General features: G+C 35.8%; 2 protein-coding genes and 1 non-coding gene across 4 annotated transcripts; all 3 read right to left on the reverse strand.

The window, feature by feature from the left end:
• Window positions 1-3,400: 3,400 nt before the first annotated feature.
• LOC107625382 (putative mediator of RNA polymerase II transcription subunit 26b) lies at window positions 3,401-7,442 on the reverse strand. Of its 2 annotated transcripts, none has more exons than XM_088503445.1 (10): window positions 7,310-7,442; window positions 6,204-6,691; window positions 5,737-5,805; window positions 5,509-5,591; window positions 5,029-5,081; window positions 4,804-4,928; window positions 4,675-4,702; window positions 4,255-4,559; window positions 4,087-4,177; window positions 3,401-3,839 (listed from the first exon to the last, which is right to left on the reverse strand). In XM_088503445.1, exons 2-10 carry the CDS (start codon window positions 6,669-6,671, stop codon window positions 3,715-3,717), a joined length of 1,347 nt encoding a protein of 448 aa, XP_088359571.1. In that variant the 5' UTR covers window positions 6,672-6,691; window positions 7,310-7,442; the 3' UTR covers window positions 3,401-3,714. The 2 variants fall into 2 exon arrangements, with proteins under 2 accessions (XP_088359571.1, XP_016183498.1); XM_016328012.2 differs by lacking the exon at window positions 7,310-7,442 and adding an exon at window positions 7,119-7,303.
• A 7,223-nt stretch (window positions 7,443-14,665) lies between these two features.
• Window positions 14,666-15,181, reverse strand: LOC148574741 (uncharacterized). The gene has a single exon (XM_088505947.1). The coding sequence runs from the start codon at window positions 15,179-15,181 to the stop codon at window positions 14,666-14,668; it is 516 nt and encodes a 171-aa protein (XP_088362073.1).
• A 6,049-nt stretch (window positions 15,182-21,230) lies between these two features.
• Window positions 21,231-21,338, reverse strand: LOC148574742 (small nucleolar RNA R71). Its single transcript, XR_015905504.1, has one exon. It is a non-coding gene; the product is annotated as a small nucleolar RNA R71 (small nucleolar RNA).
• Between the last annotated feature and the right edge of the window lie 2,108 nt (window positions 21,339-23,446).

The raw sequence follows: 23,446 nt of genomic DNA on the forward strand, positions 1-23,446 counted from the left end.
CTATTTATTATTTTCTACTTAATTATGATGTTTATTTTTTATATTATTTACAGTGTAAATAAAATTTTTAACTAAAATAATTATTATAAAAAAGACATTTTAATAAAAAAATATTAATATATAAATAGTATATTTTAGTGTTAACTAATATTTAAAAAATATTACTAATAACTAAAGTTACATTTAATTATAAAATTAAGTTTTAACATGATTATTAATTAATTTTTTAGTGTAGTGAAGTTAATTATAATTATTTGTTAATTAATTTATTTATTTTTTATTTTTTTAAAAATATAATCTAATAAAAAGACAAATATATACATTTATATATATTTATTAATTATTTTATAAAATATTTGTGAGAACAAGTGCCCCTCTCTCCATCACCTTAATCCGTCTCTGGTGAGAATGTGTGTTACTTTTGGTCTTTATTTGGCAAATATTACTTTTCTTTGTGAATAAGGAGATACAAATTTCAACCATGTGAACAATGAATTTGTCTTAATGAGGATAGCCACGGAAGGAAATGAAGTAGCTCGGTAATGTGCTTGACCTCGAGTATATGGACTAGTTGCAACTTGCAATAAATAGATTTTTGAAAGCAAAATATTGATACCAGAAGAGATTTGGAAGGTACTTGAATATTCAATTGATAAATTCTTGCAAAAGGTTTTTGTATCCTAAATTCTCGCTCACTTCTCGCTCACTTCTATTTAAGTTTCAATTTGTATTTTGGGAATGTCATTCTTCTTTTGTCTTTGACAGTCCAATTTTAGATATTTGTATTTCTTTGTTTGTTTGAATGAAATGCATCTATTATCTTAAAAAACAAAAAGAACAATGAATTTGTCTTAGGTGGAGAAAATATATTTAAATTATTGGTGGTCTAGATAAAAGAAATTATAAAATAAAATAGTAAATTACATAAATATTCTCATCTTCTTCCTCTTCTCACAACTTCTAACAACCACCATTACTATCATCACACTTACTACTACACCACCAACATATATTAGAACCGATTATCATTTTCTCGGACAGAAATTCCGGCGGACTCTATTAGCAGCGGTTCTGACCGCTGCTACCCAACAGCGACAGAACTCTCTCCCTCTCGCTCGTGCTTGACTTGGCGGCGACGGCCTAGTGACTTCACAGAAGGTAACGGCAAGACATGGATGTACGACGGCGATGACGGTACACACAGAGACAACCCGCAAAAATGACGACGGCGGTAGCTTCTCGTAGCAGTTGCATTTCTTCTTTCAGCGACATTAGTGATAGCGACAAGAGAGGTGACGAAAAAAAAAAATGAAAGAAAGAGGAGACAAAGGACAAAAATAAAATTTTGAAATAGAATTATTTGTAAAAATATTTAAATATAAATATAATTATTATATTATTATTAAAAGTTTTAAATCTTTGGCATTGATTTAAAAATTCAATGATCATGATTTATAAAGAATTTTGATCATAAAAGACCATACTTATTGAAGAAAGCTCCATATATGGAGGAGAGAGCATAACGAAAAGTATCACATGTTGGCAAAACCTCTGACTGCGAAATATAGAGGGCTTTGTCTATAATGGAAAAAATATCTGTTGGATCTTGAGGTTCCATATTAGAATATTCCTTTTTTGTGGCTGAAAATGTATCCGTAACTTCTTTCACAATTTCTGATTTTGGCCCATAAAAGTTTATATTTGAAAAACAAGAATTGCTCTCTTTAACTATAAGAATGTAGATATCACGTGGTTACTCCTTTCATGTGTCAAGTGTCATCTAGGCCTTATGTGCGGGTTTAAAATTTGGGACCATGAATATGTTGAAGCAAAAAATAATGGCGGTAACCACCAAACAAAATGAAAGAGTTCGAAAAGTGGCAATAATGACAGAAGCAGAAGAAAGAACAGAAATAAAGAAGACAAATGTTGATACTGAAAGCTTGACAGAAACAGTGCAAGAAGCGGGTTCAAAGAAACTCTACAATAGCAGCCATGGTAAAAGAGGAGAGATTCACTCTAAATTTATTAGAGAAAATGATAATGAAAAAAAAAAAAAAAATAGAATCGTAAGTGTGCAAAAATTTTAATAAACACTTGTAATCAACCAATACTTCTTTATTCTAGAACTAACTACAATTTCAGTACAAATTTAGGATATTCATTTTCTTAAACAAGGTTTTAGAGAAAAAATAATTGTTTTCCACAAAAAAGTAATTTCAACCCACATAGTCTTTTTAATATAACATCATATCATGGTGCTTAAAGCTCCCTAATATTCTTTCCCACCAAAAAAACCTCCAATATAGAGTTGTAAATTGTTAAGAAACTATTGTGACAACTCTAGTTTCTATTTGGATAAATAGATAAATGGATAATGATCTCTTATACGATAAAGATACGAATTCTATCTTCTGTATCAGTGTGAAAACCACATTAGCCAAATCTCTTGAATTTAGTGGAATGATCCTTGCAAATCATAATCTTTTACAGATTAAATAAACGAAAAAAAAAAAATAGTAGAGTATTTAGTCAGAAAAACTTATTTAGCCAATGCATGGTCACTATCCACGAACATACAAGACGCATTGTCACTAGTCTCCCAAATAACATTGTCACTAGTCTCTCAAATAACTAACTTGGGACGAGTTTGTTGAGAACTTTTTCATATTAGGCCACTGTGGTCTAGGGGTAAATTCTCTAAAAGTAATTCAAACTTTGTTATATATTACTAGACACCGGATTCAATGGTCCCAGAACGTTTGGACCATTAAATGGTCCTATAACAAAATATAATTTTTAAGTTTTTTTAATAACTGCTAAATAATTCTAATCTAATTTTAATTACAAATTAATTTTTTATATATTATTTAATTATAAAGACAAAAAAAAGTTAAAAATAAAAGCATGATATTGAAAACAATATCATGTCATCAGGATGTTTTTATGTTTTTTAAGGAAAACAATATCATGTCATCAAGATGTTTTTATGTTTTTTATGTTTTTTAAGGAAAACAATATCATGTCATCAGGATGTTTTTTAAGGATTAATTCTCTATCCCATACTACGCATGCTATACGACTTTTATAACACTTAAAAAGTGTTGCTTATTAACTTAAAATATAAAAATAAAAATACTATCAAAATATAAAAAAAGTGTAACTTTAACTTAGCAACACTTTTTAAGTACGGCTAAATTTGTTTAGCCACCGTAATTATTATAGCTATAGACACCATAAACTCCACCTTTATATAAACTATTTTAACTCATTGAAAACTATAAAAATCATAATGATTTACGCATTAATCCTAACTTAAAGGAATCACACTTGCTTCCCTCACTTTCTAACACTTTTTGTTCTCTTACAGCTAAATAACCAACCATGTGAGTGTAAAAGATGGTGCCAAAGAGTGAACATAGTCATCCTCATTTTATTGCCAAAGAGTGCCTCCTCCAAATCCAATCCCCGGATAAACAAAATTTCTATATATACTCAACGCCTTTAACTTAGGAAATAAACAGTGTTTTTCAGAGTTTACTTCCCTCTCAATCAGATCAGAGATTCAAAACGGCTCTCTGTACAAGTATATGGTAAACCTGAATTGTGATTTCAAATGGTCAAAGCTTACATACATAGAGCTCTTCTTCCTCCTTATTTTTTGAACGGGAGAAGCTTATAACAAAAAATGCAGGTTCCCCATTATGCAGATCACTATCTTCGTCCGTTATTCAATTTCCTCTTATGCATTCCAGGCTTCACATGTGGATTCCGGTGTGCAACCGCTTGCTTGGGCAGGTCGTGCAACTCCATAACCTGTACCGTTCGCTGCCTCTTAGCTTCAAGTGAGAATGAAAAGGCAAACTAATCAGTCTATCAATGAACTGAGACTCAGATACATTATGAACATTGATTAATGTTACCCAATAAATTAAAATTAAATTAACTCAAACTCATGTTTCCAAACATTGATCAGCCAAAGGATAGATTCTCTATAAAATTAAAATCTATCGGACTGGTCATGAATTCGAATCATTAAGATTAGAGAGAAAATGGAAAATAGTTATTGGTAGAGGAATTACAAACCATTTTCAGCTTGTTGATACCGCTCCTGAAGTTTTCTCTTAGCGGCTTCTAGCTTCACTTTCAATGAAGAATCATCCGAAGGCTTGGATTTCTGAGAGTAGTCATGAATGTCAGAAAAAAAATTTTCAAAAAGACAAATTTGATGACCTATGATATTGTTTTCCTTACATCCTGATTACTAGCCTGAGGCTGCTTTGGGATGACACTTGTCTCTATCTTTTGAGGCATCTTCTGTTTCACAGTCCCTTTTATCTGCATGGTAGTTTTTGGCGGTCTGCCAGGGCCAGAATCAGTGTTTACCAGCTTAGTTAGCTTCACAGTAGTCTCATGTTTCATGGCTTGCTGACCCTTAAAGTCCTTGTTTGTGTCATTGGCTGAAGCTTGAATTTTCATCTCTACAATATGTTGATTATCCAGCGATGCCCTTCTGCCACTTTCACGGTTCTTGATGAATTCCCCACTCTGTTGAGGATCTGAAATATCGTTTCCATTCATAATCGTCAATCTTAAGAAGTGGGGAATTCAAATAAAGAACCGTAGAGCAAAAGCAAGCTAGACTAAGCATGAGAAACAGCAAAGGTAACTCACTTCCATAATCATCCATGCCATCAAAGAACTTTGCATATCATCCGACCGATAGAAGTTGAAGTCAGTCGCAAATTATCAAAACCCTGCCAAACTATAAAGGATAACAGAGGAAAAAGGACAGGTAAGTACCTGGGAGAGTTCCATTGAACCAGCTTGAGTGGCAAAGAAAGCCCCTTCATCCATGGGAGGTGATGGAAGCCCTTCTTCCTCATCAATTGTAGATGGCTTTACTGAATCTGGGGTACCTTCTGAACCTGCAAATATTTATTAATGAAATTTTAAAGATGAATTAATCTTAGATATCGACGAAGGAGGATATTAAGGACGACATAAAGGCAGATAGATTTTCAATACCTGTGATAGGTGTGGTAGCCTTGACCCACTCATCCACCATAACTTTCCAGCCACTACAATTTTAAATCAATATCTAGAATGTTAGCTTCTTTCATAAATGCAAAATAAGTGGATGAGATGTTACAATATAGATAGAACCGAGATTAGTTATCACGGCTATTTAGCCACCTATCTCCAGATCCTCATTAGATATAAATGAAGATTAAATTTGAGAATAGAAACACATGATTGACCGAGAACTTACAGCTAAATACAAGCCAAAAGTACCTAGAGGTTAAGCACGGAAAAAGTGAAAAGTGTAGTGATTTTCCTTCATATTCCCAAACAATATAACACATAAAAGGAATCCACTAATTGGTATGGAAGAAACCAGTTTGAAGACTTCTCTTTAACCCATTCATAAGAAGAGAAACAGGCTCAATTTTCATCTACTAAATGACCCTAAACATGCCAAGAAAATATAGTGGAACGAATCCATACTCAATAAGTGTCCGTGCAAGTTGGCGAATATCCCTCGAGCTGTGCTTTCGAAGAGGAGTGACAGCCTTACCAATCTCAGTGGCCTGGCAGATTTACCCATTCCAAAAATAAGAGAACTTGATGAAAATGGCAGAACGGAAAAAAATAAAAAAGCAGCCTGCAAAATCCATGACATAAATGGAATGCCCACTGAATGGAAGTAAAGGAATTATTCAATCAAATCCAAACCTTCAGAAGATCCACAGTGAGCTCCATCAGCTGAAGCCTCCGCAATGACTCGAATATTACTGAATCAGACTGTTCCAACACAAAGAAACCACCATCAAATCAGGGACCAAAGAACAACAAAGAAGTGTACCTCCATGGAAGAACTAATTGCCATCCAATGAAACCACATTACAGTAATTAAGCCAGAAATTTAGATTCCAATAACTCTCATAAACATCATTCAATTACATTGAATAACACAGAATTAATAATTGATGTTAATCATAACCAGAAATAAAAGAAAAGCACAGAAAGCTAGGGTCAAGAGTGGCCTTGCTACCATAGTCACCCAAATTAGCCTTTATCGTTTGGATTCGTTTAAGTCAAAAATTCATACTTCAGTGATTCTCATAAAAATTATCCAAGTAAATTACATAACATAGGAGCAATAATTGAAGTAATAATTAAAAGATCATTCATATATATACCTCTTCTTGAGAATTAAGCAACACCTGTCTGATCCTGAAGACCTCATCAGCATACAGAGACTGTTCTTCAATCTCATCCGTCAAGGCTTCTGCTTCCCCATAGCTGTAATTGCTCACGATCTGAACATTCACCTCTCCCCTATCATCTCTGCTGCTGTTGACTTTGCTCTCTTTACTCCCACCCGTCTCGACCTCGGACTCACCGCTCTTGCGGCCGCCGCCGCCGCCACCACCACAATCATCTTTGCCGCTGCCTCCATCGACGGCGAGCTCAACACGGTCACATCCACGGCACCGCGCGAGCCTACAGGAGAAGAGGAGCTCGGCAATGGCGTCACGGCGAAGCCTGAATTCCTTGGGGCAATCGGAAGCGGCCACCGTGATGGCGTTGTCAATGATGCTGAATATGTCGGAATTCGCCTTCCTGAAGTAACTCCTCCAGTGATCCTGTGACGCCGCTGAGTTCATCGTCGTCACGAAGATCGATACTGGATCCAAGGATTTAAAAAAAGAACTCAATCGACGAATCACCAAATAGAGTCTCAGAATTGAGAATGTGATGATGCCATTAATATGCAGGATCGGAAGAATTGGAAGGTATTAGATTGATTTTGGATTAAGGTCGTCGAATTATTATTATTATTATTATTAATGTTTTTTCTTTAAATGAATCTTTTCGGTCGATGATCAAAATCAAATAAAATAAAATCAAATCAATGCTTGTAGATGAAAATTTTTATAGTTTAGTCTTGAATTTCAATTTTTGTTGGTGTTGCGTTGCGGCAAAGAATGGGATTTGATTTGAGGAATGGATAGGAGAGGGAAGGGATTGTGGATTGCGGCAACAACTCAGAAACAGACAGATTAAATATTATATGATTATTATTATTAATATATTTATATTAAAATACATACAACAAAACGTATGTCTTGTGTTGTTTGCTGTTGCTGGTTCGGGTTCTGGCATTAGCCTAAAACCTCCACAAAGAAGCAAAGACAACCTTGCTCTGGTTTATTAAAATATAAATAAATGAATTAAATTTCAAAGGAAAACGAGAAAACGAAGGTTACGAGAAATGAGCGGTAATTAGGGAAAAGTTGCTGACCAAAGCGAAGAAGAAACGTGAGAAGTGATATGAACACGATATATATTTTATATACGTAAATATTTTGTGGTGTAACTACGTGTATGTGGCTGTGGTACTTATCCTTAATTCATCTGGTTGGGGTGTGTGTGCGCGTGTTTGGGTGGGGGAGTATTCATGTCATTTTTGTTTAAATGATGATGAATATTGAATACTGAATAATGGATGGATGCTAGGAGAAAGTTGAGGCGAGAATATTGAAAAGTTGAACCCCACCTTGAAAATGGAGAGATAGAGAAAGGCAAAATGGCTTCTTGTATTGTTTTTGGAAGAGCGTTATGATTTCTGAAGCTCGATCCAAAACTGTGGACTGTGGTTGGGAGGGGAAATAATAGGGAAATATCAAATTTATTTTTAAAAGATTGTTTATTTTTTAAATTAGTTTTTAAAATATTTTTTAATTAAATTTATTTTTTAAAAATTTTAAATTAATTATATTAATTCTTCTATTATTTTCTGTATTAATAACATTAAAATTTATTAATGTGACACATTAAGTGATACTACAATACACATAGAGTCTTAATTGATTATTAGGATGATAAATTTATCAAATTAGATGAAATCAAAACTTAATTGAAAGGAACCTTGAGGTATTGAAATCTTTTAATTTGTGGTTGATCTATTTTATCCATTTTATTATATAAAAATCGAATTTCTACACTTAATAATTGAGTTCGTGTGATATATTTTTGAGAGTATTTTTCGATTTATTTCTTTTGACTCATTGAAAACAATTTATTACGATGAATTAATTACATCAACTAATTGATTTGATTAAATATTTAAATATCACATAATTTATTATAATTTATATTAATCAGTTAATTGTAATTCATTATATCGATTATTTTGATTCGTTAATTTATAACGTGCATAATAAAATAGATGACTTGTTACTTATTCTAATTGAATACAATCTATGAAGCACGGATACTTTGCTGAGTTGCCGTGTCCGCGTGTCGGACACATTTTTGACACGACACTCACCGACATTCGTCTCGACACGCATATCTGCTGTGTCCAACCGTATCTTAATGAAAAATAAAAAATTCTTCTCTGAAAACGTTTGGACACACCTAAATACTACCAAGTGTTAGCGTGTCTGATAAGCCACTATTTTATGATATATTTTGGACTGAATTGAGTGGGTTTTGTCAACTATTCACATACTTATTCATGTAAATTGCATGTTTTTCATTTCCTTCCTAATTTTGTGCTATGATTGAAAACATGCTTCCTAGACCTTAAAATTATTAATTTTTAATTCTCCTTTATTACCATTCGATACCGTGATGTGTTTGTTAAGTACTTTCAGGTTTACCGAACATGAATGACTTAAAGGATGAAGATGAAGCATGTTAGAGTGGAAGGAACACAAGCAACTAAAGAGTTGAGAAGCGAGGAGCGATGCGTACGCATGGCTGACGCGTGCGCGTGATCCAGAGCGTCTTTTAGCGAGTCACGCGTACGCGTGACCAACGCAGAAGTTCAGCGACGCGTACGCGTGGCCGACGCATACGCGTGACAGAGTGCCACGTGGTGCACTTAACAGAACTCGCCGGGGGCGATTTTTAGGCTGATTTGGACCCAATTTCAAGCCCGAAAACACAGACTAGAGGTAGGGATGGAGCGGAGACTGAACAGACTTCACTTCCACTTTAGTTTTTGATTAGTTTTTGAATTCTGGAGAGAGAAACACTTACTTTTCTCTAGGGTTTTGATTTTCTTAGTTTTGCTTTGCATTGGATTTTGAGAGAGCTGCTACTAGCTTCCATTGGAGTCATTATCCTTATAGTTTTCTTCTCCAATAACTCAATTACTCTTTTCCAATAATTGCTTTGAATTCATGTTTGGATCCTGTCATTTTTTAGTTTTATTAATGCATTGAAGTATTTTTATGTTTATTTTTGTTGCTTGATTGATCCTTGTTGATTATTGTTAGTGCAAATTTTAATTTAATTAATTTCTCAGAATTACCATGTCTTTTATTTATTTTTATTATGTGTTTATGAAAATGGCATTCATGTTAATGGATTAAAGCTCCCAACTTGGTTGGGGGTTGAAAATTGGAAACCCTTGAGTTGTGATACTCAAGTATTAATCTGTAATTGGAAATTACTGGCTAACTCGATTTTCACCAACTCTAGTCCTTCCCCACGAAGTGACTAGGACTTATGAGTCAGAGTTAGTGACAGCCACTTGACTTTCCTTCAATTGTTAGAGGATAACTAAGTGGGAGTAATGAACTTTTAACAGCACTGTGCGTATGCACACAAGGTAGTTCTTCCAGTTTCCAACTTTGAAATTTATAGAAAACGTTGGGGGTAACGTTGGTTCACCAATGTTCCCTCCAACGTTGTCACCCTTTCTCTTCAAAACGTTACCAGCAACGTTGGTGAGCCAACTTTGGCCACCAATGTTGCCTTCTGTGCTTCTTTCTCACCCTTCCTCTGCTTCTCTTCACCTATCCTCAACCAAACAATTGTATCAAAGCCTTGCTATAATCACAAGATTTTGCACCGTTCATAGCATTCAAGTAAATTCTTGCATAAATCTCATAAAAATGCACATAATTAACCATGTTTGATTGAATCAAGATGTGCATAAAATTCTCATCCAAATACTTACTTATTGCTAAAAAAGTGCATGAAACCTAATGAAAACTAATGAAAAAGGCTTGTGAAGAAAATCTTGCTTGTCCCCAAGTAAGAAGTGAAACAATAGGAAGAATGAATGAAAACAGAGAGAAATATGGGTCCTTATTGAAAGAAAATCAAATCTGGTTTATGGGGTTTCATGCAGGATATATTTGAAGCTCACTCTTATTGATTTCCAGGTTTGAGATGTCCCTTTGAGTACCCACTAAGGTGCTGCTATGAAACTTTGTTATTCATTGATCTTTGGTGTTTGATTTTGCTTTTCTTTTTCTTAGAAACTTATTCTTTATTTGCAGCTTAGTGTTCTGTGTTGAGGAAGCTTTTTAGGTAAGTTTTCAGTCAACACCCCCGATCCAGTTGGCTCAAAGTGTTGGGTGATAAAGCACCCCTCAGACCTACTAACTCAAGCTTCTCCTTAACACATACACACTACAGACACTTGGCTCACAATTCATCCTAAAGACATTGATTCCCAGCACTTCTTGGGGTCACTAAATGCCTTGTAACTAGATTGCTCTTGATAGTGGACTTTTGGTTAATAATCCCGGGTTAGTCAACCTAAATTACCAAGTGTTAAAATACTCCTTAGAACCTAATCATCCAAGCAGATCCTAGTACAAAAACACCACAGGCATGCGTGTTAAGGTTCAAGCTATTGGTGTCTAGCTTATTCTTTGTTTCTTTTCTTTTTGTTGTCAACGTTGGTGCTGGCCGTTGGTGGCCCAACTTTGCCACCAGCGTTGGCTTTTCTTCCTTTCTTTCTTGTTTCTTTCTTTCTTCTAAGGGTGTTTATTCACTAAAGCTTCACATACAGCAGCTAAGTTCATGCTTAAAAGGGACATTCTACCTTTCATCTTTATTAGTGAACTTGCTAAACAATCAAACATGCACCACCACTTATGCCTTAGTCTATTTCTTACCAAATTGGACTATTACTCTTGCTGTTTCAAAACATTTTCTTTTATTCAATAAAAAGGCAAAAGGGACAAGACATATATTCAAGCAGGATGAAAGTGAAACAAACACTTAGACTAGAACACTTGAATGAAAAGTAAAGAAAACAAACAAACAGAATGTAAACAAAGGTAATCTAATCAGCAGGGGTACATTTAGACTTTCTATTAAAACACTTCAAGACAGTTAAGTAACAACACAACCTCTTGTAATCTTTACTTAGCTTTTCATCATCTTCCCTAGCTCTTGCATTTTCCTTGGTGATGATGCATAGTCCTTTCAAGAAGTTGAATGAATTCCTGCAATGATAGTGGAAGTTGCTTGTTCCCCCAAGAACTTGAAAGATGGTTAGTCATGCATGAATGTTTGTAGGCTTTTGAACTTACTTTGGTGTGTGAATACCAAATTTAGTTCCCTGCCACTGTCTATTATGCAGCAAATTGATTACACACATGAAACCTTGTGCTTTTATTAAGTAAGCTATCTATGAACTAGAAATTGAGCAACTCTTAAATAATTTCCCTGATTGTTTTGGAGCTTATGACTCATGATACTCTTTGGAGGGTTATAGTGTGTTTCCATGAAATCTATGGTGGAACACCAAACTTAAAATCACACATTCACCCTTTTTACACGCTTTTTGGTGTACAACACCAAACTTAACTCCTTGCAATACAGGAAAATCTTAACTTCTTATTGACACAACCAGGAAAAGAAAATTACCTCTGGTTGGGTTGCCTCCCAACAAGCGCTTCTTTATCGTCATTAGCTTGACATTTTTCATTCTTGTTTATTTCAATTCATGAATGCTCTCCTCCTTATTCCAAGGCCCTCCCAGGTAATGCTTCGCTCTGTGACCATTTACTATGAATGTGTCCTTTGTAGCTTCATTCAGAAGTTCAAGGCTTCCATGTGGGAAAACTTTAGTCACCAGATAAGGGCCAGTCCATTTGGACTTGAGTTTGCCAGGAAAAATCTCGAGCCTGGAGTTATACAATAACACTTGTTGTCCTGGCTCAAATTCTCTTCTTGAAATTCTTTTGTCGTGCCATCTTTTAATTCTCTGCTTGTATATCTTAGAATTCTCATAAGCTTCCAACCTGAATTCATCCAATTCATTGAGTTGCAGTAACCTTTTCTCCCCTGCTGCTTGAGAGTCAAGATTGAGGAGCTTAGTGGCCCAGAAAGCTTTGTGTTTGAGCTCCATAGGAAGGTGACAGGATTTGCCATAGATTAGATGAAATGGTGACTTCCCAATTGGGGTTTTGAATGCGGTTCTATATGCCCATAGGGCATCATCCAACTTTCTTGCCCAGTCTTTTCTTGTGACCCCAACTGTCTTCTCTAGGATTCTCTTCAACTCCCTATTTGCCAATTCAGCCTGGCCATTAGTTTGAGGGTGGTATGGTGTGGCTACTCTGTGAGTTACCCCATATTTGTGGAGCAAATTTTCCATTTGTTTGTTACAAAAGTGGCTGCCATGATCACTAATAAAGCCTTTGGGCACCCCATATCTGGTAAAGATGTGTTTCTTGAGAAATTGGAGAACAATTGGTGCATCACAAGTAATTGTTGCTATGGCTTCCACCCATTTGGAGACATATTCCACTGCTACCAATATGTATTTGAAGGAATATGATGGGGAAAAAGGTCCCATGAAATCTATGCCACAAAGATCAAACAGTTCTACTTCTAAAATGAAAGTCCGAGGCATTTCATTCCTCTTTGTTAGGCTTCCTGCTCTCTGGCATTCATTGCATTGGTGCACAAATTCTCTGGCATCTTTGAATATGGATGGCCAATAGAAACCACTTTGAAGCACTTTAGCAACTGTTCTTTCTGGCCCAAAGTGCCCACCATAATCTGAACTATGGCAATGCCACAGTATGTTTCTTATTTCTTTCTCAGGAACACACCTTTTGATCATTCCATCTGCACATCTCTTGAACAAAAATGGCTCGTCCCACAAAAATTTCTTGGCTTTATTGAGCAACTTCTTCACTTGTTGCCTGGCAAACTCATGGGGAATTCTTCTTCCCACCTTGTAGTTTGTGATATCAGCAAACCAAGGTGCTTGTTGGACTTGGAATAGATGCTCATCTGGAAACTTCTCATTCACTGGTTGTGGTGCATCTTGATTGATCTCTTGTGGTAACCTTGACAGATGATCTGCAACTTGGTTCTCGCTTCCTTTCCTATCCCTAACTTCAATATCAAATTCTTGTAGCAACAACACCCACCTAATAAGCCTTGGTTTGGCATCCTGTTTGGACATGAGATACTTGAGAGCAGCATGGTCAGTATACACTACGACTTTTGAACCAATCAAGTATTGTCTAAACTTATCAAATGCATATACAAATGCCAAAAGTTCTTTTTCTGTGGTGGTATAATTTTTCTGTTCTTCATTTAACACCTTGCTTGCATAGTATATAACATGATGCAACTTATCCTTTTTTTGTCCCAATACAGCACCAATGGCAACATCACTTGCATCACACATGAATTCAAAAGAAAGTCCCAATTCTGGGGGTGTGATGATTGGTGCTGTAGTGAGTCTGGTTTTCAAGGTTTCAAAAGCATGCTTGCAACTATCATCAAAGACAAAGGGATTGTCAACCACTAATAAGTTGCTTAGTGGTTTAGCTATCTTTGAAAAGTCCTTGATAAATCTCCTATAAAATCCAGCATATCCAAGAAAACTTCTCACTACTTTCACATTAACTGGTATAGGAAGCTTTTCTATGATCTCTATCTTAGCTTTGTCAACTTCTATACCCTTGCTTGAAACTTTATGCCTAAGAACAATACCCTCTGGCACCATGAAGTGACACTTTTCCTAGTTTAAAACTAAATTTGTTTCTTGGCATCTTTTCAAGACAAGGGTTAGATGATGCAAGCAAGTGTTGAAAGAATTACCAAAGACAGAAAAATCATCCATGAAGACCTCTAAAAACTTTTCTACCATGTCAGAAAATATGGAAAGCATACACACCTTTGAAAGGTTGCAGGGGCGTTGCACAGTCCAAAGGGCATCCTTCTGTAGGCAAAGACTCTGAATGGACATGTGAAGGAGGTCTTTTCTTGGTCCTTGGGGTCCACCACTATCTGATTGTATCCAGAGTATCCATCCAAGAAGCAGTAGTAAGCATGGCCAGCCAATCTTTCTAACATCTAATCAATGAAGGGGAGAGGGAAGTGGACCTTCCTTGTGGCATCATTCAACCTTCTATAATCAATACACATTCTCCACCCCGTCACTGTCCTTGTAGGGATGAGTTCATTCTTCTCATTGAAGATGACAGTCATACCTCCTTTCTTTGGTACCACTTGAACTGGACTCACCCAAGAGTTCAGAAATTAGGTATATGATTCCAGCATTTCACAACTTCATCACCTCCTTTTGAACAACTTCCTTCATGGTTGGGTTAAGCCTTCTTTGAGGTTGCACCACTGGTCTTGAGTCCTCTTCTAGCAGGATCTTATGCATACAAATAGCAGGGCTTATACCCTTGATGTCATCAATTGTCCATCCTAAAGCCGTTTTGTGAATTTTTAACACTTCAATCAGCTTTGCTTCATCTTTCGTGCTTAAGGAGGAATTGATGATTACTAAAAGGGTCTCCTCTCCACCAAGAAATGCATATTTAAGATGCGGTGGCAGCGGTTTTATTTCTAATTTGGGTGCTTCTTCTTTCTTTCCTTATAGTAAGATCTCAGTCACTTGCTCCTTTTTGACACCTTCATCTTGATCCTCTTCTATATCTTCTTCTTGTTTCTCAAGACTGCTTGTTTCAAGCACTTCCTCTACCAAGTCTTCTATCATTTCTACTCTCATATGATTTTCTTTCTTAGGGGGATATTGCATTGCTTTAAAGATATTGATGATCATTTGCTCATTATGCACCCTGAGAATAATTTCACCTTTCTCTACATCAATGATAGCCCTTGTTGTGGCTAAGAAAGGTTGCCCCAAGATAATTGAGTTGTGTCCCTCTTCTTCCATGTCTAAGATGACAAAATCAACAAGGAAGATGAATTTTCCAACCTTCACCAATAAGTTCTCTACAACTCCATTAGGTATCTTGAGTGATCTATCAGCCATTTGAAGTGACATTCTGGTAGGTTTAACTTCCTTTATTACAAGCTTTTTCATCATAGAGAGAGGCATCAAGTTGATGCTGGCACCCAAATCACAGAGAGCTCTTTCTAATGCCATGTTGCCTATGGTGCATGCACTACAAGAAAATAAGCTTTCTGCCACGCTTTAAAAGCGTACCAAAAAGTGCAAAAAAGCGTGCCAATAGCTTTTTGCCACACTTTTTGAGCTATCGGCATGCTTTTGAAAGGGTCACATCTGCCAGCATACCGGTTGCTCTATCGCCACGCTTTTGTGGATCTATCGGCATGCTTTTTTTTGTTGGCACGCTTTCATCTCTTGGCACGCTTAAAAAGTATGGCCATAGGTCTTAACCTATAGGTACGCTTACAAAGCGTATTGAAAAGTGCACATATCGCCACGCTTTTAAAACGTCCCAGAATATTTTTTTTAGGTACTCTTTAAAAGCATGCCAATAGAGAAAAATATGGCTACACTTTTTAAAGCGTGGCAATATCCTTATAAAATTTAAAAAAAATATCCTTTTTCTTATTTTAACCTTCACCGCTTAAAAATATAAATCTTCAATCCTTTTTTATTACAAAACCTACAAATATAGTATGCAATTTTTAGTACAAGATAAATCAAACAATAATTAGTGATATATGATTTTTGCAATAATTGTTTTATACATTAAAAAACTAATACTCAAATATAAAATAAATCTGGAGTTCGAATTCCAAAACTAAAAACTGAAAAAAAACACAGAAACAATACAACTTAAATTCTATTTCCTTTGTTGTTCCTCCTTCCTCTAGCCCTCTTAAACTTCCTTCCCTTAGATCATACATAATTGTTTTTGGAACATTTGTGAAATTTTTTACCTACAAAAGATAATTCCTTGAGCTAAACGTTAGTGGTACTACACTGAATTACAAATTGTAATGTAATATTCTAGAGCAACAGTCACAAAAATGGTAAAACCAGGAATAGTTTAGTTGTTTACTTGTTGCAAGATGGAGGTGCATATCCACTGTAAGAAGATGACATGAGGAATTGAACCAGTGACCAATTTTCACGGTCCAAGGCATTTGTGAGAAGTTCCAAGTAGCTGGAGGAAGGAATAAGGAAGAACTCATTATGACAATAAAGCATTAAATAAACTATCAACTGAAAAAATTCACCTAGAATAATTAGGACTAATTAGGAGATTATAGGCTAAAGCAATAAGTTACCCTCCTCTTACTGCTAAGTCAAACTTTGTTAGCTACTATGGTTCTCTTAGTTTATTTACAAGCAACAATGGTGACATAATTCCTTCAAGTAACTGACATTCAAGAAGCTGAGGTTCCAGTTGCTATCAGTGAAGACAAGTACATAGTAAAAAAAAGTTTTATCTAAATTAATTAGGGTAATTAATTCATATGGGAAAATTCATAAATTCAATATTTATAAAAAGATTAATGACAATACGATAATCAACAATAATCAATCTAACAAACCAGCAATAATAATAAAAAATATTTATATAGATTATGTATGAAATTAACACAAACACACCATAAAAAATAATCAATCTAACACAAATAGTGAACATAGACTCAAACTCAAAATAGTTAACATCTAATTCCATTGAAGCACACATAATAGCAGCATTGCATCGGGATGTTCCTCAAAATAGTTAACATCAAATATGCACTACATTGCTCACACACATTTAATCAAACACATGGTGGGCAATAACAGTGGCAGTGATAGAATCTAAATAAAAAAACGAAAGAAACCTCAAGGGTTGAGCACCAAGTGAGGGATAGGCAGCGATAGACAGCGTCGATTGAGGGAGGACACACCGACGGATCAGCGTCGAAGGAGCAGCACCGACGGGGTAGCGCCGATGGAAGGTTGCGAGAAATGGTACGAGGTTGCGAATCTGAGGAGGAGGCTTCCATTGAGGGTGCGAGGGTTGCGACAGAGAGAGACAACTGAGGGAGTAGGACTTAGAATCAGAAAGGTAATGAATGATCTATTTTCGACAAAACATTAGAAAGCACAAAACATGAATCAGTAAAGTGTAGATACATACACCCTTAATAAAACTTCTTGTAGCACATGATGAGCAGCCAGAAAAATTCACCCATAAAAGGTCACTTCTAGTATCAACTTGCACCCAGTAATCAGTACCAGGAGTACTGATGAGTGGATAATTTATATCCTTTTTGGCATTATTTTTACATAGTTTTTAGTATGTTTTAGTTACTTTCTATTATATTTTTACTAGTTTTTACTCAAAAATCATATTTCTCAAATTTACTATGATTTTGTGTATTTTTCTATAATTTCAGGTATTTTCTGGCTGAAATTGAGGGACCTGAGCAAAAATCTGATTCAGAGGCTGAGAAAGGACCGTAGATGCTGTTGGATTCTGACCCTCCTGCACTCGAAGTAGATTTTCTAGAGCTACAAAAGCCCAATTGGCGCGCCCTTAATTGCGTTGGAAAGTAGACATCTTGGGCTTTCCAGAAATATATAATAGTCTATCCTTTGGTGTTTAACTCCAAGAATGGCCTATGCACGTTAAAGCTTCAATGCTCAGCCCAAGCACACACCAAGTGGGCCCCAGAAGTGGATTTCTGCACTATCTGCACTTAGTTACTTATTTTCTGTAAACCCTAGTAACTAGTTTAGTATAAATAGCACTTTTTACTATTGTATTTGGATCTCTGGACATTTAGTCCTTAGACATTTGAGGCTGGCCACACGGCCATGCCTAGACTTTTCACTTATGTATTTTCTACCGTGGAGTTTCTACACCCTATAGATTAAGGTGTGGAGCTCTGCTGTTCTTCATGAATTAATGCAAGTACTATTGTTTTTCTTTCAATTCATGCCTACTTCTTCTCCAAGATATACTCTTGTACTTAATTCAGTTAAGTCAGAATGAAGGGGTGACCCGTGGTAATCACCCACTATCTTCGTTACTCGCTTAGCCAAGATCCGCGTGCCTGACAACCACAAGGGGTCTACATGATGTTCAACGTAGTCATTGGATGACAGCCGGAGTATATTCTCTTGGATCTCTAATTCACGATTCGCATTATCTCTCCTAACAACAGAACATCCGAATTCGTGATTAGAACCTTCATGGTATAGGCTAGAACCATTGGCAGCATTCCTGAGATCCGGAAAGTCTAAACCTTGTCTGTGGTATTCCGAGTAGGATTTGGGAAGGGATGACTGTGACGAGCTTCAAATCTGCGAATGTTGGGTGCAGTGACAGTGTGCAAAAGGATAGAGAGATCCTATTTCGACGCTAGCGGGAATCGACAGATGATTAGCCGTGCGGTAGCTGTACATGGTATGTTTCATCCGAGACGAGAAATCCGACAGTTGATTAGCCGTACAGAGATCGTACCTAGTATTTTTCATCCGAGAGAATCATACAGCTTGCCATGGAAGGGAGCACTCACGATTAGAAGAAGGCAATAGGAAAACAGAGATTCGGAAGCAACAAAGCATCTCCAAATGCTTATCTGAAATTCCTACCAATGAATTACATAAGTAACTTTATTTTATTTTATGTTTTATTTATCTTTTAATTATCAAAACCTCATAACCATTTGAATCCGCCTGACTAAGATTTACAAGATGACCATAGCTTGCTTCGAGCCGACGATCTCCGTGGGATCGACGCTTACTCACGTAAGGTATTACTTGGACGACCTAGTGCACTTGCTGGTTAGTTGTGCGGAGTTGTGAGAAGTGTGAATCACAATTTTGCATACCAAGTTTTTGGCGCCGTTGCCGGGGATTGTTCGAGTTTGAACAACTGACGGTTCATCTTGTTGCTTAGATTGGGTAATTTTATTTTATGTTTAAGCTTTTTATTTTTATTTTTGAAAAAAATATATTTAGTTTTCGAAAAATTCATAAAAAATTTTTAAGAATGAATTCTAGAGCTTCATGGGATATGTTGAAGCCTGGCTGGCTGTTAAGCCATGTCTAATCTTTTGGACTAAGGTTTTCACTTTCCACTGTAGAAAGGACAGGTCTGTATTTGTGATGCTAAAGCTTGGCTGGCCATTTGGCCATGTCTAATTCTTTAGCACTGGAGCTTTAGACTAACATTGCATGAATCCTGAAATTCTTATTAAAAATTTTGAATTTCTTTATTTTCTTTTTCCAATATAATTTCGAAAATAATACAAAAAAATATATTTAATAAAAACATAAAAACCAAAAAAATTTTTTTTTGTGTTTCTTGTTTGAGTCTTGTGTCAAATTTTAAGTTTGGTGTCAATTGCATGTTTTTAATTTTTCTTAAATTTTCGAAAATTCATCATGTGTTCTTTCTTAATCTTCAAGTTGTTCTTCATGATGTCCTTTGTTTAATCTTGTGATTTTCTTGTTTTGTGTTTTTTGTTGTTTTTCATACGCATTTTCGAATTATTAGTGTCTAAAGTTTAAAAATTTCTAAGTTTAGCGTCTTGCATGTCTTTGTTTTCTTAAAATTTTCAAAAATATGTTCTTGATGTTCATCATGATCTTCAAAGTGTTCTTGGTGTTCATCTTGACATTCAAAGTGTTCTTACATGAATTATTTGTTTTGATCTTAAATTTTTATGTCTTGAGTCATTTTGTTGTTTTTCTCTTTCTTCATTAATTCAAAAATAAAAAATAATATCTTTTTCTTATTTTACTCATAAATTCGAAATTTTGAATTGACTTAGTCAAAAATTTTAAAAATTTAGTTGTTTCTTGTTAGTCAAGTCAAAATTTCAATTTAAAAACTTTATCTTTTCAAATCTTTTTCAAAAATAAAATCTTTTTTATTTTTTCTTAATATTTTTGAAAATTTTAAAATTGCTTTTCAAAATCTTTTTCTTAATTTTACTTCATAATTTCGAAATTATTACTAACATTTAATGCTTTGATTCAAAAATTTCAAGTTTGTTACTTTCTTTTTAAGAAAGGTTCAATCTTTGAATTCTAGAATCATATCTTTTAGTTTCTTGTTAGTCAAATCATTAACTTTAATTTTAAAAATTAAATCTTTTTAATTTCCTTTTCAATCTTTTTCAAAATAAATTTCAAATCATATCTTTTTCAAAATTTATTTTCAAAATCTTTTTCTAATTTCTTATCTTTTCAAAATTTATTTTCAAATCTTTTTCAATTAACCACTTGACTTTTTGTTTGATTTTAAAAGTTTACTAATTCTTATCTTTTTCAAAACTACCTAACTACTTTTCTCTCTCATCATTTTCGAAAATCACTAACCTCTTTTTCAAAATTCCTTTTCTATTAACTAAATGTTTTAATTTCTAATTTATTTTATTTTTTTCTTAAATTTTGAATTCTAACTTATAATTAAAATAGAAACAAAAATATTTTTCTTTTCTTATAATTAATATTCGAATTTCTTCTCTCTCTCATCTCTTTCTATTTATTTATTTAATTACTAACACTTCTCTTCTTCTTAAAATTTGAACCCTATCCCTCTCTCTGTGTTCGAATTCTTCTCATTCTCTCTCTACCTCATTCTTCTATTCTTCTACTCACATAAAGGAATCTCTATACTGTGACATATAGGATTTCTCTTCTTTTCTGTTCTCTTCTTTTTCATATGAGCAGGAACAAGGATAAGGACATTCTTGTTGAAGCTGATCCTGAACCTGAAAGGACTCTGAAGAAGAGGAAGCTAAGAGAAGATAAAGCACAACACTCTAGAGAGGACCTTACAGAAATTCTCGAAAAAGAAGAAGACATGGCAACCGAAAATAATAATAGTGGTGGAGATGCAAGGAAGATGCTTGGTGACTTTACTGCACCAACTTTCGACTTCTATGGAAGAAGCATCTCAATTCCTGCAATTGGAGCAAATAACTTTGACCTTAAGCTTCAATTAGTTTCTCTAATGTAGCAGAATTGCAAGTTTCATGGACTTCCATTGGAAGATCCTCATCAGTTCTTAGCTGAATTCTTGCAGATCTGTGACACTGTTAAGACCAATCGGGTTAATCCTGAGGTCTACAGACTTATGCTTTTCCCCTTTGCTGTAAGAGACAGAGCTAGGACATGGTTGTACTCACAACCTAAAGAAAGCCTGAACTCTTGGGAAAAGTTAGTCAATGCTTTCTTGGCCAAATTCTTTTCACCTCAAAAATTGAGTAAACTTAGAGTGGAAGTCCAAACCTTCATACAGAAGGAAGGTGAATCCCTCTATGAAGCTTGGGAATGATACAAGCAATTGATCAAAAGGTGTCCTTCTGACATGCTTTCAGAATGGAGCATCTTATGTATATTCTATGATGGTCTGTCTGAATTGTCCAAGATATCATTGGACCACTCTGCTGGTGGATCTTTTCATCTGAAGAAAACACCTGCAGAAGCCCAGGAACTCATTGAAATGGTTGCAAATAACCAGTTCATGTACACTTCTAAAAGAAATTCTGTGAATAATAGGATGACTTAGAAGAAATGAGTTCTTGAGATTGATACTCTGAATGCCATATTGGCTCAGAATAAAATATTGACTTAGCAAGTCAATATGATTTCTCAGAGTCAGACTGGAATGCAAGCTGCATCCGGCAGTTCTAAAGAAGCCTCCTTTGAAGGAGAAGCTTATGACCCTGAGAATCCTGGAATGGAAGAAGTGAATTACATGGGAGAATCCTATGGCAACACTTACAATCCTTCATGGAGAAATCATCCTAATCTCTCATGGAAGGATCAACAGAAGCCTCAACAAGGCTTCAATAATAATAATGGTGGGAGAAATAGGTTTGGAAATAGCAAGCATTTTCTATCATCTTCTCAGCAACAGATAGAGAATTCTAAGCAAAGCCTCTCTGACTTAGCAACCATAGTCTTTGATCTAACTAAGACCACTCACAGTTTCATGACTGAAACAAGGTCCTCTATCAGGAATTTGGAGGCACAAGTGGGTCAGCTGAGTAAAAGAGTTACTGAAATCCCTCATAGTACTCTCCCAAGCAATACAGAAGAGAATCCAAAGAGAGAGTGCAAGGCCATCAATATGTCCAAAATGGCCGAACCTGTAGAGGAGGGAAAGGCAGTGATTTCCAGTGCGGAAGACCTCAATAGACGTCCACTGACCACTAAGAAGTTCCCTAATGAGGAACCAAAGGAATCTGAGGCTCATACAGAGACCATAGAGATTCCACTGAACTTACTGTTGCCATTCATGAGCTCTGGTGATTATTCTTCCTCTGAAGAGGATGAAGATATTATTAAAGAGCAAGTTGCTCAGTATCTAGGAGCAATCATGATGCTAAATGCCAAGCTATTTGGTAATGAGACTTGGGAGGATGAACCTCCATTGCTGATCAATGAACTGAATACTTGGGCTCAACTGAAGTTACCTCAAAAGAAACCAGATCCCGAAAAGTTCTTAATACCCTGTACCATAGGTACCATGACCTTTGAGAAGGCTCTGTGTGACCTGGGGTCAGGTATAAACCTCATGCCACTCTCTGTAATGGAGAAACTGGGGATCTTTGTGGTACAAGCTGCAAGATTCTCACTAGAATTGGCAGACAAATTAAGGAAACAGGCTTATGGACTTGTAGAGGATGTCTTAGTGAAGGTTAAAGGCCTGTACATCCCTGCTGATTTTATAATCTTCGACACTGGGAAGGATGAGGATGAATCCATTATCCTTGGAAGACCCTTCCTAGCCACAGCAAAAGCTGTGATTGATGTGGAAAGAGGAGAGTTAGTCCTTCAATTGAATGAGAACTACCTTGTGTTTAAGGCTCAAGGATCTTCTTCTGTAACCATGGAGAGGAAGCATGGAAAGCTTCTCTCAATACAGAGTCAAACAGAGCTCCCACATTCAAACTCTAAGTTTGGTGTTGGGAGGCCACCATCATGCTCTGAGTGTTTGTGAAGCTCTATAAGAGCTCACTGTCAAGCTAGTGACATTAAAGAAGCGCTCATTGGGAGGCAACCCAATTTTATTTAATTATATTTAATTGTTTTCCATTGTCATGTTATGTTTTCTTTAGGTAGATGATAATGTGGAGTCACAAAAACAACTACAGAATTAAAGCAAAATAAAAAATAGCATAAAAAATAGCACACCCTGGAGGACAGGCTTACTGGCGTTTAAACGCCGGTAAGGATAGCAGAATGGGCGTTTAACGCCCAGTCTGGCGTTTAACGCCAGAAAAGGGTGTCTGGTTGGCGTTTAACGCCAGAAAGGGGCATCAAACTGGCGTTTAACGCCAGAAAAGGTAGTAGAGCTGGCGTTAAACGCCAGAATTGGCACACAGTGGGCGTTTGAATGCCAGAATAGTGCAGGGACCCAAATTTCTTGACACCTCAGGATCTGTGGACCCCACAGGATCTCCACCTACCCCACCT

This window comes from Arachis ipaensis, chromosome B2, assembly GCF_059453495.1.
Source record: "Arachis ipaensis isolate K30076 ecotype BB chromosome B2, ASM5945349v1, whole genome shotgun sequence".
Lineage (NCBI taxonomy): Eukaryota > Viridiplantae > Streptophyta > Magnoliopsida > Fabales > Fabaceae > Arachis > Arachis ipaensis.